The sequence below is a fragment of the Geotrypetes seraphini genome, chromosome 1, assembly GCF_902459505.1.
Source record: "Geotrypetes seraphini chromosome 1, aGeoSer1.1, whole genome shotgun sequence".
Lineage (NCBI taxonomy): Eukaryota > Metazoa > Chordata > Amphibia > Gymnophiona > Dermophiidae > Geotrypetes > Geotrypetes seraphini.
This window is the reverse complement of record NC_047084.1, coordinates 503,965,237-503,982,763: the sequence shown is the minus strand read 5'-3', so window position 1 is coordinate 503,982,763 and position 17,527 is coordinate 503,965,237. Positions and strand designations below refer to the sequence as shown.

Here is a 17,527-nt window from a genome sequence, read left to right as displayed (position 1 = left end):
CAGCATTAGTTCTTTTGTGTGCAACCAGCAAATTGCTTACTCCATTAAAGGCTTGGGAGAAGGTTGTCTTGAATTGAGTGATATGGCTACGGGCTTAGTTCAGAAAGCTGAGAAAATTACATCTCATTTTAAGGGGGTGTTTTCTCCCTCTGAGACAGAACTGGTACCCGACACCTGTAATACTTGGTCTGAGTTCACTGTTTTGAATTATGAACAAGTGTCTTCCTTATTAAAAAGTGTGAGTAATTCATATTGTCCACTCAATGCATGTCATCCTTCATGGGTAAAGAGTTTAAAGGATGTCACATTGAATGTGATTTGTGAAATTGTGCATAAGATCTTTGAAGAGGGACATATGCCACAAGAATTATCAAAAGCAGTCGTTATATGCTTATTAAAAAGTCCAACTCTGGATATGTCAAATGTGAATAATTACTGTCCTATCTCTAATCTACCTTTTTGGGGGAAGACTGAGAAGCGTGCTTCTTCAGTTAACTGAATTTCTGACTGAAAATCAGATTCTGGATAAGTTCCAATTTGGCTTCAGGTATGATCATGACAGAGAATCATTACTTGTCTCTCTGGTTAGATACTGTTCGTACTGGGTTTGATAGAGGTGACAGTTTTGTTTTAGTATCAGTAGATGTATCATCTGCATTTGATACAGTTAATCATGATATTTTATTGCAAAGACTGAACAAAACTGGGATTACTGGTACCGTGTTCAACTGGTTTCAATCTTTTTTGGACAGTTATTTTTATGTGTCAGATGGAAAAAATATTTAGGGTATTTGTTAATGAAAAATGGTGTTCCTCAGGGTTCATATCTTTCTGCAACATTATTCAATATTTTCCTTATGATACTTAAGTGTTGGAAATTTTATGCTGATGATATTCGGTTTGTATTTAAGATTTTGCCAGGTCATATTGAAATGTTAGATTTCTTGAATTTTTCTTTAGATAAAATCAGTAACTGGCTGTATGATAAACATCTTCAATTGAATGTGGAGAAGATGAAAATTGTTTTGCTTTCGAGTCATGTTATTCATGATTTTCCAACACTAGTTACATTTAAGGAAGTGACGATTTCATTTGGAAGAAAACTTAAAACTTTAGGAGTATATTTGGATACTTCTTTGAAGATGAAAGAGCATGTTTCTTATTTTGTTAAAAAAATCTTTTTAAGCTGAGCTTTTGAACCCTTTGAAATACTTGAGACCTTTACAGGCCGCTCAGAACTCTGTGGCAAGGTTAATTACTGAAACTTCTAGATTTGAACACATCACTCTTGTTCTTAAAGAATTGTACTGGTTGCCAATTGAGTATCATATTCGTTATAAATTGTTGTTACTTGTTTTTAAAGCATTGGCGGGCAGGAAATATCTAGTTTTGTCTGAGCTCTATCTTTATGGAGATGATGCGGTATACAAACTTAAGGCTTAGTTTAGTTTAGTTTAAAGACCTTGAAAATCAGGCATAGAGTTTTAAATTTAGCCCTGGGTCTGGTACTGGTAGCCAATTAAGCTTTTGCAGGAATAGAGTGATGTGATCATATTGCTTACAACTTTCTATCAGTCCTGCTGCAGCATTATGAATCAACTAGAGCTGTAGAGTACATTACAGTAATTCAGTCTTGATGTTATCATGCCATGAACCACTTTGATAATATTTGCCTTCTCACTGTATGAAGAGAGGCAGTGTTGCTGTCACATATGATAGAAGCAGTTCTTGAAGGCTGATTAGATTTGAGGGATCATTCAAAGTATTGAGTCTAGCTATAACCCAAGGTTCTTGACTTGTGTGATTTGGGGAGATACAAATTCCCCCTTAAAATATTAGAAATTTGCCAAACGTTTTTTTAAATCCAGGTATGCTAACTGGAAATGCAAAACTAGGGAGTAGATGAAAAATGGGGTGGGCAATAGAAGACTGGTGAAAGAGAGACTGAGGTGGCAATACGAGTGCTGGAGAAGGAGTAAAAGAAGATGGAAAAAGCCGGTGGGTAGATGAGAGGTGGAAAAGGTACTAAGGACTAGAGGGTAAGAGAAAAGAAGAATAAAGGTAAAGTAAAATGGGAACATATAAACAAAAAAAAAAAAAAAAGTGTGTTGGGGGGAGGACAAAAAGGAAAGACTAGTAGCAGACAAATGTAGAGAAGGAAGGAAAGGGGACAAAAGGAGAAAAAAGGAATGCTAAAGCAAACCTGGGAAAGACTGACATAAGTAAAGTGGGAAAGACTGGGAGCAGCCCAATTAGGAAGAAAGAAATGGCCAAAGGTCAAAAAGAAATATATTTTATATTTTTTATAGAGTGAGATGCATCTGATTTGGGAAATATAGATCTTGTCTATTTTTGTATTTTGCAGAGTACAGGAGAAACTGCATTTTTGATTCTCTTTACCAATATTGCACTGCGACTTTCTTGGGCAGAAAGGAAGAAGGAAGTCTCCATTTCTGTTATTGTCTGCATGTCTATTTTGTTCCAGGGGAGGCTCTGTCCATGTTCTGCATGTGCAGCTGGGATGAAAGATTCTGTAGCTTGTTTTGGTTTTCCATTAGTAGATATATTGGTAGTCTAGGGCCCAGTGTAATATTTAGAGCACTGTCTTTTCATAGGTGGATTAGGAGTGTTGTGGTTTGATAAGTTTTTTTATATATATAGAAAGAGATTTTGAATGTTTTTTTTTGCACAGGGAAAAGTAGGAATTAATACATCAAAACAAGGGAGAAATGAACACTCTATACACATGTATACTAGGGATAGGTTTTTATGCTTATAAAACCACCTCGACATGCAGAAGAATCTTTATAAAATAGCTCCCTTAAATTTGGAAAAAAATAAAGAAAAAGTGATACATTCAGAAAACTGGATGATGTAAGCAACAATTTTCCTCAGTATTGTGACTATTTGTAGATACAGCAGCATTGTTGTCGGTTTTAGAACACTGCCTCACTATTTATTATGAATTCATATGCACAAATACCATCCTATAGGAATTGTGCTGCTGTCTGGACTACACTTGGTTTTCTACTGTTTTTTAAAGGAAGCCTCAGCCCCACCACTCCACCGCAAAATGTTATTTTATTGCGAGAAGATTTGTGTGGCTCTTCATCATTGGCCATCCTTATTATCTGGTATTCTGTTGTATTTTGTTTATATCCCCATTCAAAAAAGTGCTTCAATAAGTTATTCACTAAATAGTGCTGAATGTTTATACATTTGTTATGTGTTACTTAGCTTGCGTTATTCAACTTGAATCACAGCCAAAAACTCAGGAGTCTGACCCTTGACATGTTTCGCATGAAATGCTTTATCAAGGGTCCCCCTGTAATAAAACAATATAAGGAAAAGAGCTATGAAAACCCCTTAACACATAGCTACTTATCCTGCTCATTTCAAAGTTGTTACAAATTTACTCACCGAGTGTGCTGCCGTCATCCGACTCCAAAAAGATAAGAGAAAGATGGCGGCCGCACTAACCCCGGCTTCTTTTATACTCCTCCCAGTCAGCTGATTATACCATTCCCTCCCCCTTTGTCCTCATTGGCTAACCTATCAATGTCATCCACTCGATTTCCCCATTCAATCCTCTAGGTATTACTGTATCCAAAAGGTAGATATATTTCTGTTCACTCCAATTTAGATTTTTCTGGTCTTTCCCTCCGTCCCTTCCCATAATCTTATTAATGACCCGCCATCTGATATCATCCACAACATGCCCCTGTGTAATCCAATGCTGTACTAGGGGTGCCTGCATAACCTGGTTTGTGATTTGTGATTTGTGTTCTGTGAGTCTGGTTCTTATTTTTCTGTTGGTCCGTCCCACATATATAAGGTCGCACGAACAAAGTATTATTTAAACCACACTTTCAGAATTACAATCAGTATCTACCTTGGCTCGTAGTGTGATGTTTTTACCCAGTGCTTTCCATTGCTCTCCTTGTATCGCGGAAGAGCACCATTGACACTTCCCACATTGGGAATGCCGCCCCCTTAGTTGTTTAGACCTAACTCCATATTTTTGAAAACTGCATTTCTGCCTAATGGTTTGACCCCTGGAGTACGCTATCCTTGGGAAATCCCGGAGTGAATCGTGCATTTGAATTATATGCCAATGCTGCCTCATAAGATTGACCATTATCCTATTGCTTTCGAAAAGGGCAATACACAGGTAAGAGCCTGAACTTCTTTCTCATTTGTTATCCCTTGACCCTGTAAAATAAGTTCCCTTTGAGCAAATCTAGCTCGTAAATACCCCAGTCTGATGGATCTCTCCGGATAGCCCCTGTTTCTCAATCTTTCGGATAATAACTGGGCCTGATTCTTGTATTCCTCCAAAGTGGAGCATATTCTCCGGATCCACAAGAATTGGCTTATTGGTAAGTTAAAACGTAGTTTATATGGATGAAAACTATGATAGTGTAGTATGGTATTACGTGTTGTGGGTTTTCTATAAAGGGAAGTGTGGATCTCTCCTTCCTGTAAAGTAATGGCAACGTCCAAAAAAATCAATATGTATCTGATGGCATTACATAGTGAATTTTATATTAGGGTCCACTGCATTCAGATACTGAAAAAATATTTCCAACTGCTCTCTCGTATCTTCCCAAATCAGAAAAATATCATCTAAAAATCTACTCCAAAATGCAATGTGGGATTCCCATGGTGTCCCATATATCCATGTATTTTCAAACTTGGCCATGTATAAAGCTGCCACAGAAGGGGCCAGGGTAGCTCCCATGGCAACCCCCTGTATCTGTTGAAAAAATTTTTGATGATATTGAAAATAATTTTTCTGAATGACCCATCTTGCTAGAAATTCTATATTTATTATGACACGTATAAATTGTCCCACAACTAAGAAATCCATTAGACAGGCTTTTTTGAGAGCAAGATTCACAAATAGAGACCTTTTGCTAAAGGAAAAATCTGAATCTAATTAAAAAAAAAAAAAAAAAGAGGATGGTAGATTAACATGTGTTTTCCCATATTCCCAAGCTGTTAATAAATTGGTGGAAAATATTTATGGCACATCCTTAGATTACATTCACCCCCTACAGCAGTTTCCTTTGATTTCATAAAGACGAGGTACAACTATAGGGCAAAAATTAAAATTTTGGAAGTTTGGAGCTAAGGAAGAAATAGAGGGGTGGAGGTGGGTTATCATGGAAAATGTGGTAGGTATCAGTGGTGAGATGGGCTATAGAAGGGGTGGATTGGATAGTACCCAAGAAGAATATGGTGCTAAGGGCTAGAAGGAAAACTGATTGTAATAATTGTTCAGTTATCTATGCAATAGTGTGTGTGCCCATGTGACTTAGGGCTCCTTTAACTAAGGTGCGCTCGCGTTTTTAGCATGCGCTAACCCCCATGCTGCGCGGAAAATACTAACGCCAGCTCTATGGAGGCGTTAGCGTGTAGCGCACGCACTAAAACTGCTAGCACAGCTTAGTAAAAGGAGCCCTTAGTCTATATTGGGCGTACAGGAAAATCGATTAAAGTTAGACTTACTGAACATAAATCACGTATTATTAATCAAAATTTACAAGCTCCCATGGTACAACATTTCATTCACATGAATCATTTGGTTGAGGAGTTGCAGTGGCACATCATAGATCAGCTAAATCAAGGGAGGGTTGGAGGGAATTTTGAGAAAATATTAAATTTCAAGGAGCAAAAATGGATATATCGTCTTGATACAGTAGAACCACGGGGATTAAATACAGAGGTGGAGTGGTTTTCACTAATCTGACAGCTCATCCTATGGGAGTTTAGGGGCTCAGCTGTTTTTGGGATTGAAAAAATTTACGTATTTAAATCAAACGTGAGTACGCCGCCGCCATCGCCATCTTATTTAAAGAAAACCAGAGAAGATTTGATGTTGGCGGCTCTGGTAAAACAGTTACTTGTTTTTATTAATTTCAGCACTATCTTTGAAAGTTTTAGATCATGTGGTCACACTTTGAATTAATATACTATTTTATAACTTTTCCCGTAGGGAGATCCTTGAGACAGCTTAAGCGAAACATGTCGGGTCTAATGGTTCCTGGGTTGAGCTAAACGAGTGTGAAACAAATAAGATAAGTGTTATAGTTAAAGCTTCAATATTTAAAAGATTTCATCACATATATCTGCAAATTGGTTCATGATAAAGATTCGAAGAATTTGAATAAGTTAAAAGCGAGCTGCTGACGATTAGGCACGTAAAGCTTGCCGCTATGAAAGTTTATTGAGTGGTGGAGTGGTATTTGGAAACATAACTGTATGGTAGCACTATTTATTATGACATGTATATATTGTTCCACAACCTGCCTCCTACTTTTCTCCTGAAATGGCAGTTTTCATGCTCCATTTTTCTGGAGCCTACAAGATGTTCAGAATATTTCCCAATGAAAACAAATTCCCCTACACCCCCACCCCCACTGCCAAAACTTGAATTCATACCTGAATTTGCTAAAACCTTTTGCAGATAATGATACAACATGGGATAAAGGACAACTTTTAATACACAGATATTAGAACGTTGGCCAATTTCCCCCAGCTATAGCAATGCAAGGTCAGTGCAGAGAGCAGGACCAATTGGGACCAATTATCAATCCATGCTTTTGTTCCTCAGGGGATGGGAATAGCGATTCTACTGTTTACAGCTTCAAGCATGAGCATAAATCACAGTAAGAGCAAACTTTTACCATTCCAAAGCAGATAAAGTGATCAATAATAATTAGGTAATAATGGTAATTCCAATCTCTTGAAAAGACCTAGGACTAAACTCTTTTTCACAACACAATTATTTATTTGTCCTAACATTGCACAATTCATGAACAAGCCCTTGTTTGTTTTTTTTCCTTCAAAATCAATAGTTCAGGATGAAGGCACTAATCCTACACTGGCTGAGCTACGATATAAATCAGCATAGTGCACCCTCTGCAGCAATAAGTGAAGTACTATTAAAGTTGTAATAAGAATACATTTATTTTAAAGTATTTTCTAAGACACTTGACCTTAAGAAATGGAACTTAACTATTATTTCATCCATGTTATAATCACCCACTTAAATACTGTACAAGTTAACGTGATCAGTGCATATTTATCATGTTGACCTAATGCAATATTTGCAAACATCTTCATGAAGGGGTAAGCATTACTAAGAGACAAAACGGGAAGATTGGGGGGGGGGACTGGGGAAACCTTAGCAAATCTAGAGGTCAAACTTCTGGAATACTCAACAGCTTATGGTTTTTGTTTTTTTTATATTTTACAATGAAAGAACATCTTGAATATAGATGGGTTTTTGTGTTTTCTTGATACTTCTCATATTCAAGATGTGTTATCATTGTAAAAAAAAAAATTTTTTTTTAAACCAAATCATCAACAAAATAAGCTGTTTCATTTCAAAATGAACTGAGTTAAGTGAAATGTCATTTCATTCCATTTCTAATGCACCTTTGCAAATCACATGCACTACAAAAAAACAAAATGAAAATGGAATGAAATTTAACTCAAAGAACTTCTCCAAGACAAAAAAAAAACACAAAAACCATACCCATGTATACTTTTAATTTCAGTAGCAAGGACAGAGGTCCTTATTTTGCATAACAGTCAGAAGCACCCTAAGTTCCAATGCTAAACTAGTTGTTGCTTACCCTGTATCCCATATCTTCAATCAGCTCACAAGAGGCAGCATCAACATTCGTATGCCAAACAGTCTCCTTCATGCTGCAGCCATACATAAAGACGTTCTTCTTGCGTGAATGGCCGTGATAATCGCAGTAGACCTGTAAAAGATCACCCCTACATTCAAGAGCAGCTCTATCATGCAGGACCTGCTGCAATGAGTCAACCACTAAAAGCAACAGGTGCCCAAGCCCGTCTGTTCACCACATCTTTGTGCCAAGCCACTGCACAAATGCCTCTACTCAGATAGGATTACCAATAATTCTGTCTAACATAACTTCTGTCACAGGAACAGTGTGCATATAAATATTTGGTCTCATCAGAGACCACAAAAACTTACCAGCATAGCAGATGTCATCAGATTAAGATAATCTTACCAATTTGATGTGCTAGGCTGGCCCACCTATACTATCTAGTTAAAAATATCAGTTATCAGCTCTACAAGACTTGACTACCCTCAAGATAATGTAGCTTCTTCTTTTGTTTTTATGTGGGGATGTGTAGACAACTCAGCTTGCAGCCCTTACTGGGAAACACCCAATTATAACCGAGAAAGTAGCAAAGCTAAGCAGTCTTTCAATTTAGTAGAATTTGCCTTCTTTTCTTCAGATGCTTTTTTGAAATCTACTTGGTGTTCTCCCCTGTTTGGCTTTCTCGCTCTCTACTCTTCCTGGAAACTGAGCACAGTTTTCCATACCTAGTCCAACACGGAGGTTTCACTTATCACAACAGGAATTGCAACCAGTTCTTTGAATACATCTAATCTTTCTATTCATTAGGACAATTTTTTCAACAGGCTACCTAGCTTGTGCAGCAGGTATGTGCATAAGTTTTACAAATTTACAAAGTATGCACACACTTTCCATGGGACAATTTTTAAACAGGAAGTATACAAACACTTTACAGGACCCTTTGGCACACAAATCCAGGGGCTGATTCTATAAAGGGCATTTAGCTTAATTGGAAAAATACCCTTAATAGCCTCAATAATTGGGGAAAAAATTTAATTGGGCAATAGGCACATATTGCATGGAGCTTAGCAGCGCCTAACGCCTAATGAACCAATCACATATCGCAGTATTATCACAGATTACACTGGCTGACAATGGAAGCTAGAGTAATTTTCAAGTTCGGTTGTATATGTTTTAAAGCTTTGAATAGACTTATCTAGTTATTTTTTTGACCATTTCAAATTCATAAACAGAAAGCATTTATGTAAAGTATGATTCTTTGACTTGCCATCAGTAAAGGGATGAGTTTATAGATGATTCTTTAGTAAAATGTTAGCATACCAGGCAGCTATGTAGGAAAAACAAGTCAGCACTCGCATATCATTTTCCACTTCCTATTTGGTTTTCAGAAAAATTTTGAAAACATACTTGGACAAATATTTTGATGAATTTGCTGTGATCATATATGTTGGTTAGTATCTCTTGGTTTGTGAACCACACAGAACTGTGAGATAATGGCGGTATACAAGAATCTATGTTATGTTATGTTAAGTGAGCATTGCTATGGGCAGAGCATAACTTAGTCACCTCTAAACACGATTCTCCAAAAACTTAAGCACCTGAAATGTAGGCCCTTAAAACCCTCGCCTACATTTCAGGTGCCTAAGTTTTTACATAGGTGCCGCTAGCCATGATTCTGTAAATGGCAGCTAAGTGTGACTGACACGGTCGGTGCCATTTTTCTAGGTGCTGGCTGATTTAGGCACTGTTTATAGAATTAGCCCCTCGGTGCATATTTTAAAAAATAATTCCTCCATTCACATATGAAAAGTTTAGGAAGGGCTAAAGAGCAATAATCCTGGTACCTCAGTAGTGGCGCTGGCTGGTTGGTAGGGGGGGCACTATAATGCTGTATTGGAATGGATAGTGTGCAAGACATGTTTGTGGAGTATGTTGTAGATTTTTTTCTACATGAGATGCCTCCTTTTCATGTGATTCTGGGTAAATTTAGTTAGAAGCATATATGATAGTTAAGATGGATTGCAGCAAAGGTCAGAAAAATAACATTAGCGAATAACATAAAAACACTACCAGGATGGCTGGATTAAGCCAGATCATAAGGTAAATCAGGTAATACATAAGACACTTCTAGAGGTATTAATGACTCCATTTTGTATTAATCTGACTCCATTTTGTTTTCTGTCATTCTTTGTGTCTCTTTTTGGTGTAAAACATACTGAAGGTTTCCCACTTAAAAAAGGCCTGGGTTTATAGTGTTCTTTGTGTGAACGGCCATACCCAAGGGAATAAGAGAAACATCATGGCTTGAGTGAAAACAGATGTCCCTGGCAAGAAAGCCTAAAGTTCTAAAATATACTCTAACGAAGTATTGAATAAACATGTTGCGTGTGGAGTGTATGGATGATGGAATCCCATGAGTGATTATGAATGTAAATGTATATTAAATATAGAATGGATTTTGAAAACAGTATTTTTATATATTTTAAACCTGAAGAAATCCTGAGAAGTAACACATCTGCAGTTTGACCTATTTGACCTTTAAGCTAGCCTACCATAGAAACTTGTGAAGGGAGGGCTCTTTTGGCCCACTTAGGAATGTGGTTCAGTGAAACTTGAAGCTATTAGTTTTCCAAAGCATGGGTTCTCCAAACACAGAAGGGCTGGTTGATTTAAACTTTTTGAGAATTACAAGTGTTCATTGGGTATGTTATAATGTGTTGCGCATTCAGAAATTCATGTAAACAAAGATGTGATTTGTAAAACTTTTCTTTGAGCCTGGAAACTATGTTAAAATTAATTTCTTTGTTCAAAAAACCTAAGGACAGCCTCTGTTGGCTGATTGTTTGAGGGGTGTGACGTCATACTAGGCATTGCAAAAGTATATAAGTGAACCTGGTGACAGGGGTTTCTCAGAGACCATGTATTGCTTCAGGAGAGGTGCAATTTTCACGCCTGATGGGTCTCCCTTGCCCAAATTACCTAATGAACGTTGATCATGACAAAGTAAATAAAAAATAACTGATTGGAAAAGATTTGTGCAATTGTCATTATTCGCATCAACTAAGGGCAGAGCTTGGTAAGTTACCCTGTTCATACCACAGAAATTGTTCATGTTCTCTATTATTATTATTATTATTAATAGTGAACCTCATCGGTATTACTCAAAGGTTCAACTCTTCATCACCTTTAAGATTTAAACACCTTACTCATCTTATGAAGACTCAACTCTCTCCCTAGGACAATCAGGTGACTGCAATCGATATGTTTCGCCTAATAAGCTAATGCAAGGTCAGCAAGCTAAGAGGATTCTTTGATAGAGCCTATTAGGCAAAACATATTAGATGCAGTCCCCAGACTGACTGAGTGAGAGATTTGAGAATCTTCATGATAAGATGAGCATCAACAATCAAAATTATGGGCTCCTTTTACGAAGGTGCGCTAGCATTTTTAGCGTAGGCACCGAATTAGCGCACAAGAGGAGACAAAAATTTCTGATATGACTAAACTTGCAGATAACTTGCTGGGTTGGGTGGTTTCACCATCTATATTTATGCATATGCAAAAGTCTTCAAAAACTGCTCCATATGAACTGGATAATCAGGTCTATTTAGTCAAGTGTGGTAAAGTTTGTAGTTACTGTAGATTAATTGCCCAAATTAATGCACAATAAATGCAAAAGCTTCCATGTTAACTGCTAGGGTTATGCCCCACATTTTGCCATTCGGTTAGTGATCATAAAATACCTTTACTGTGTGTTAAATGAATGGCAGATAAAGCTATACAGTCAATTATACCTTTCAAGTGGCACTAACTGCTCAAAGTTATCCCGCCGCATTAACTGCTGATGTGTTAACCATAAAGTGCGTTTCCTGCCAGTTCTACACCCTCCATCCATGGTAGCTGTTAGCTATTAATGCTGCATCAATGAACACTAATGCAGTTTGAAAATAGGGTTTCCCTCCAGACTACAAAATTAAAAATTAAAAACATTTCAATTCAGCAACCATTACAATCACACTTACCAGAGGCAAACGTCTTATAGCAGACATGTACTGCAGCAGACCCTTGGCATGATAGATGGTAGGATGCAGATCAGGGTTTGGATTGTGCCACTGTCTATTCAGATCTTCTCCACTTAAAGAACAGCGATGGCTGCGAGAGAGGTTATTCAGAGCAATCAGCTTCAAGTTTAAGAAAAGGTTAGTTCAGCTTTAAGAATGGATAGACAATACAGCATAGAGAGAGTTGCACGGGGACAGAAATCCCACTCATCCCCACCAGGATCCTCTCCGTCCCTATCAGGATCCTCTCCGTCCCCACCCATCCCTGCAAGGAATTACCTCCATCCCCACCCGTCCCATTAAAAAGCAGCAATTACTTCTGACAGGATCATCAATTCCACAGTTTCTTTTGTGTTTGTGCTGCTGTTTTCCTTGTGGAATCTCTTTGGTGGAACCCTTTTTTTGTTTTCTGTTCAGGTAATTAACTTATAAACCCCCTCTTTTACTATGGCTGACGTGTCCATCATATTATATAGACGAAACCTGCTTCCAAAGCCTTCCATCCCCGTGGGAGTCCCCTGGACCAAAGGGGGGTCCCCGTGGGAGTCCTGTAGGTTAGGGAGGGATTCCAGCGGGACCTCCACGGGACTCCCACGATCCCCGTTCCCATGGAGACCTCTAATACAGCATTCCATGTGGCTCATGCCAGCAGACAATTGTTTCCCCGTGGTGGCTTTTGTGCATGCCAGTCATACTGCAAGTTCAATAGTTAAGCAGCAGTTTATTCTTTTACCAGGTATAATGTGGGATTTTTACTGTTTGCAAAATTAAAGTATCATATAATAGGGAGATAGTAAGAATCAAATATGCAACTACTGATTTAGTACTCATTTGAAAGAAACTACCATAATGAAATAGCTTTAAAAGAAAGAAACATAATCCACAGTATCACAAGTGATTTCCTAGAGTGGAAACCATTCATTTTATAAAGAATACATTTCCAAAGGATGAAGTTTTAATCCACATTTACCACTTAGGAGTTTGTTGTGATAACATGAGTTTTAAACCCCCAATTAGTCATGTAGTAAAATCTTGGGGGGTTTTCATCTGGCACATATTGCGCCAATTAAACCTTTGATGTCTAAAGAAAATCTGACAAAATGCTTTTATAACAAGTCTTTATTTACAGTAATAGTTTTTCTTGGATCTACTAAACTCATTTTACAATGCTTACAGTTAATCAAGAATACTGCAGCTACATTACTTATGGGCGTTGTTAAGACTGAACACAATACTCCAGTTTTGTACAACCTGCTTGGTTTACCTATAGTTAAATGTATGGAATTTAAACTGTTTTGTTTGATGTTTAAAGCTTGGAATTTAGGTCAACCGGAATACTTGCTGAACAAATTGTTCAGATATTCACCATCAAGGTTTTTGTGTTCCTCTCAGAAAGATCAATTTCAATTATCGAGTCTTAAAGCAATTAAACTGTCATCAACAAAGGAACAGGACTTTTTCTTATGCTGGCCCTGCCCTTTGGAACTCATTGCTGGACAGTTTTTACAGTGATCTTTCTTATTGAACTTTTCAGGAGGTGATTAAATCCATCTTCTTTCAACAGTATTTTCAATTGTACTGTCATGGTCAGTAGGTGATTTTATTAACTCTATCTGATTTTGCAGGTTGTGCTCGCTACAATAATTGCAAGTTATATAATTTATTTTAAATGATTTTGCTTATGGTATGTTGTGCTGATACATAATTGCTTTGTATTTGTTTATGAATTATTTAAGATATGCTGCATTGTGCCATATTACTGCTTTGTAAGTGTTTTGAATTGTTTGTATTTTGTACACTGCTTAGTACTTTTTCTCAACAGCAGGATATCAAAAAGATTAAACCGAATCCAATGCATTCTGTATTCTCCTTCAATTCACTGCAAGCACAGAGCTGAATGTATACCTTCAAGTATCCATAGTTTGATGACTATGCACACTTTACATATGGGAAATGTTGCCATTTAGCATAAATTGCATGAAGACTGCTGAAACCAAACCACGCCATGAAGAAAAAGAAAGTGCCTGAAAGACTGCAAAAATTCTCCTTGACCTGTTTTTTCTTTGCTGGAGAAACATGGCTTTATTCCAACTACACACAAGTGATTTTTTTTTTCTTCTTTTTAAAGCAAGGAACACTTACTATCACTGTTCCCCGGTTCATATTCAAATGCGCGCAAGACAAAAGCGCGCGGACAATTGCGTGAAGACAACTGAGTGCAAGACCCTCTGCAGAGGTTAGTCCAGATAATTGGCATTCCACTGTAATCTTTGGTAACAAAGAAGCCTACCATCTGATAGAAGGTGGGCCAGCAAACATGTCTCCAGATACCCCCCTAGTCACGCATTCCATCTACAGAATGGCAAGCAAAGATCCTACTCCCATTTCTTATCAAGCTACTGGAATCAACTATCCCCACAAATCAGATCCCTTGAAGGGCTCCTAAACTTTAGAAAAGCAATCAAAACTTACCTCTTCACCTAAATCGCCTTGCCTAACGCCATATGGGAAAAAGAAATGTACACATAATGTATATGGCACTAGATTCTATGTTTAGGTAAAATTAGGATGAACACAATGTTTCAAAAGGATGACAACTGAACTCTTTGGGGAGGGAGGGAAGGAAGGGATGGAGGGAAGAAGGAAGGAAGAATGGAATCTCTTTTGAAACAAGCATTTGAGGTTTCTGTGCTGGTATTTTCCATGTAAAGTTCTCTTGCAGAGGCTTTGCCTTCAACTTTTTGGGATTTGGGTACTACCTGTTTGGTGGACTCTTTGTATGACTTGATTAGAGCTAAAGCTAAGAATAAGGCTCATTGAGTGGCAGAGGTAACGCCTAAACTTTGACGTATTATATTGCCTTTCAAAGGAGGATTGTTTTTTTAGTGAGGCCTTGAAAAAAACTGGATAAAACTCTGCCAAAGCCCAAAGTGCATAGGTTGCCAGAGGATCATCCACTTCTAGAGATTTCTTCAGCAGAAGGTGCTTTGGAGACTCTAGAACAGGGGTGGGGCAACTTCAATCCTTGAAAGCCAAAATGAGAAACAGAAATAACCAAGCTTAAAAGTTATGATATGAAAAAAGAGAGAAACAATTAAAGAAACTTGCTTGTCAAATTAAGTATCAAATAGTTCTACCAGACTACAACAGACTGCACAAGATACCAGACCTAACAACTGCTAGAGATTGAAATACTGGTTTGTCAAGCTGCTGCACAGGATTATTAAGGTATGACATCCCAGCTCAGTACCTCCTACTTTCCACCTGCTGGTAGGATGGCACAAAGTTAAGGTGTAGTTCAAGCAAAGGAACATGCTTTAAGAAAAAGTTTTACATTCTATGCTGCACCAAGATTGAAAAACGAGAGAAAAGCAGATATAATTACACTTACTTTCCATTAACAACACCATCTGGATTCAGCATGGGAACAATTTTAAAAATATAGGCTTCCCGTAAGCTTTGGGCAGTTGGGTTGCTGCTCATCAGAAATTCCAAAGTCCCCTTCATAACCCAGCTGGCATTAGTCTCTCCAGGATGAACACGAGAAGTCAGAAAGATATATGGACGATTCCCTACATTGAGCACAGAACACAGGGAAGTGCAAGTTAAAAACACAGCTCAGATATCAATAGTTGCTTTTTAAAACTAGGGCTAGTACGTTTTGTGTCCCATATGTGGTGGTTCAGTATACGATGGGTTTGGGAGGACATCAATGGGAACTCCACTAATTTGGAACATGAGGACGTTACTGGCCAAACTTTACAGCAGATATCCTGCAAACAACGAGATGGTTGGATAGGCTAGAGCAGGGGTACCCAAAAGGTCGATCGCGATCGACCAGTAGATCGCAAATGCAATGCGGGTTGATCGCAGAGCTCATCCCGGGCTCCACGATAGACTCGCGTTGCCTTTGCGATCTGTTCTCCCTGCTTCTCCGATGCCAGACCAGGCACGTACAAGTGCTGGGCCCACAGCCTTCCCCGCCCCCGACGTCGGAGAGGAAGTTTTGAGCCACCCAATCGCTGCCTGGCTGGCCCGGAACTTCCTCTCTAACGTCAGAATTGACATGGGGGGGGGGGAGGCTTGTGGGCCTGGCGCTTGTACGCGCCTGGCCTGGTATTGGGGAAGCAGGGAGAAATTGATGGCGGTGGCTTGGGGAGGGGAAAGGACAAAGAAAGAAAGAAAGACAGACAGAAAGAAAGGGGGAGCAGGGAGAGAGAGAGAGAGCAGGGAGAGAGAGAGAGAGAGAGCAAGAAAGAAAGGAAAGGGGGCAAGGAGAGAGGAAGAAAAAGTTGGACTCATGGAGGGACAGAGAGAGATGTTGGTTGGGGAATGGAATGAGGTCTGGAGGAGAGGAAGCATGGAGGCAGAAAGAAAGAAATATTGGATTTACAGTCAGAAGATGGAAGTGCAACCAGAGGCTCATGAAATCACCAGACAGCAAAGGCAAGAAAAATGATTTTATTTTAAATTTAGTGATCAAAATGTGTCTGAATTTATATCTGCTATGAGCGTCGGGGGCAGCGTGGACATTCAGCGCAGCTTCCTGTGCTAAAAACCGCTATTGCGGTTTAGTAAAAGGGAAGGGGGTATATTTGTCTATTTTTGTATAGTTGTTACTAAGATGACATTGCATATTTTAAATACACCAACCACTGGGGAGATATACAATGTTATTCTGTGATGATTATTAAATCACTTTTTACTTTTATCACAGCTCTATAAATAGATTTAATAAAATTTAAATATAATTATAATTATTGTGAAGTGTTCAGACCAATACCCATGGTAGCCCAGTAGTAGTAAGCCTCACAGGTATGTAAAAAAGTGATTTATAAAGTTAGGTCCATGTGACAAGTAGAATGGGATTCATATAAATGTATAGAGACTTAGTACCGCTTTAAAATTTAAGTTTTAATTAGGTTTTAATTAAAATTGTGTTTTTAACAGGGACCCCTCCTGACGAAGGACCCGAAACTCGAGTCGGGGGGCCGGGCTTAATTTCAACTAATTTTAGTAAGCACGTTTGCAATGGCAAGCACAAGTAGCACAAAGCACTTTAAGGTTTATGCACTTTAATCTCACCGCAGCTGGAAGTTAAGGAGATTGGAGCCAAGCCCATTAAAGTTACCTTCAAGATAAGTGAAATCTATCTTCTCATAAGCATACATAATAAGATTCATTGTACTGTATAAACGAAGGAGGCTGGCAAAGGGACAAGAGAAGTGATATGATGGTCCCACGTATACCCCAGTTCGGTGAGATCACTGAATTTATGGGTATTGGTCTGAACACTTCACAATAATTATAATTATATTTAAATTTTATTAAATCTATTTATAGAGCTGTGATAAAAGTAAAAAGTGATTACATATTTTAAAGTCATCTGCCTCGACCTCTTTGAAAAAACCTGAATATAACACTTTCTCTGTGTACAGTGTTCTTTGTGTTTTTTAAAAATGTATTATTGGTAGATCATTTTGACTTGGTCATTTTAAAAGTAGCTCGCAAGCCAAAAAAAGTGTGATCACCCTTGGGCTAGAGTGAGCTTAGATGACAACTTCAGCAGTTGGAACCTAGGACAATACCAAGTTGACTTTAGTCTATGGCCCAGAAATATCAAAGAAAAGACAAGTTAATTTAATTGTGCATTTTTAATGAGAACAACTAATGGGAAGACTGGATGAACTGTTCAGGTCTTTATCTGCTATCATCTACCATGTTGCTATGTAGAAAAGACAGAGCAAGAGTGATGAAAAAGCAGGGAAATCCTACCATTATGAAGCCTCTCAAAGGCGTGAGACTGACAAACAGTAGGCA

The 17,527-nt window shown here is 38.2% G+C and overlaps 1 protein-coding gene across 4 annotated transcripts in view; it reads right to left on the bottom strand.

Moving 5' to 3' along the window:
• AGTPBP1 (ATP/GTP binding protein 1) overlaps positions 1 to 17,527 on the bottom strand; it is a 325,031-nt gene that overhangs the window by 53,622 nt on the left and 253,882 nt on the right. For all 4 annotated transcript variants that reach the window (XM_033927773.1, XM_033927782.1, XM_033927801.1 and 1 more), the window contains 3 exons: positions 15,099 to 15,279; positions 11,669 to 11,798; positions 7,644 to 7,775 (listed from right to left, as the gene is read on the bottom strand). In XM_033927773.1, coding sequence (XP_033783664.1) covers positions 7,644 to 7,775; positions 11,669 to 11,798; positions 15,099 to 15,279 — 443 coding nt within the window. The remainder of the gene's footprint in view (positions 1 to 7,643; positions 7,776 to 11,668; positions 11,799 to 15,098; positions 15,280 to 17,527) is intronic.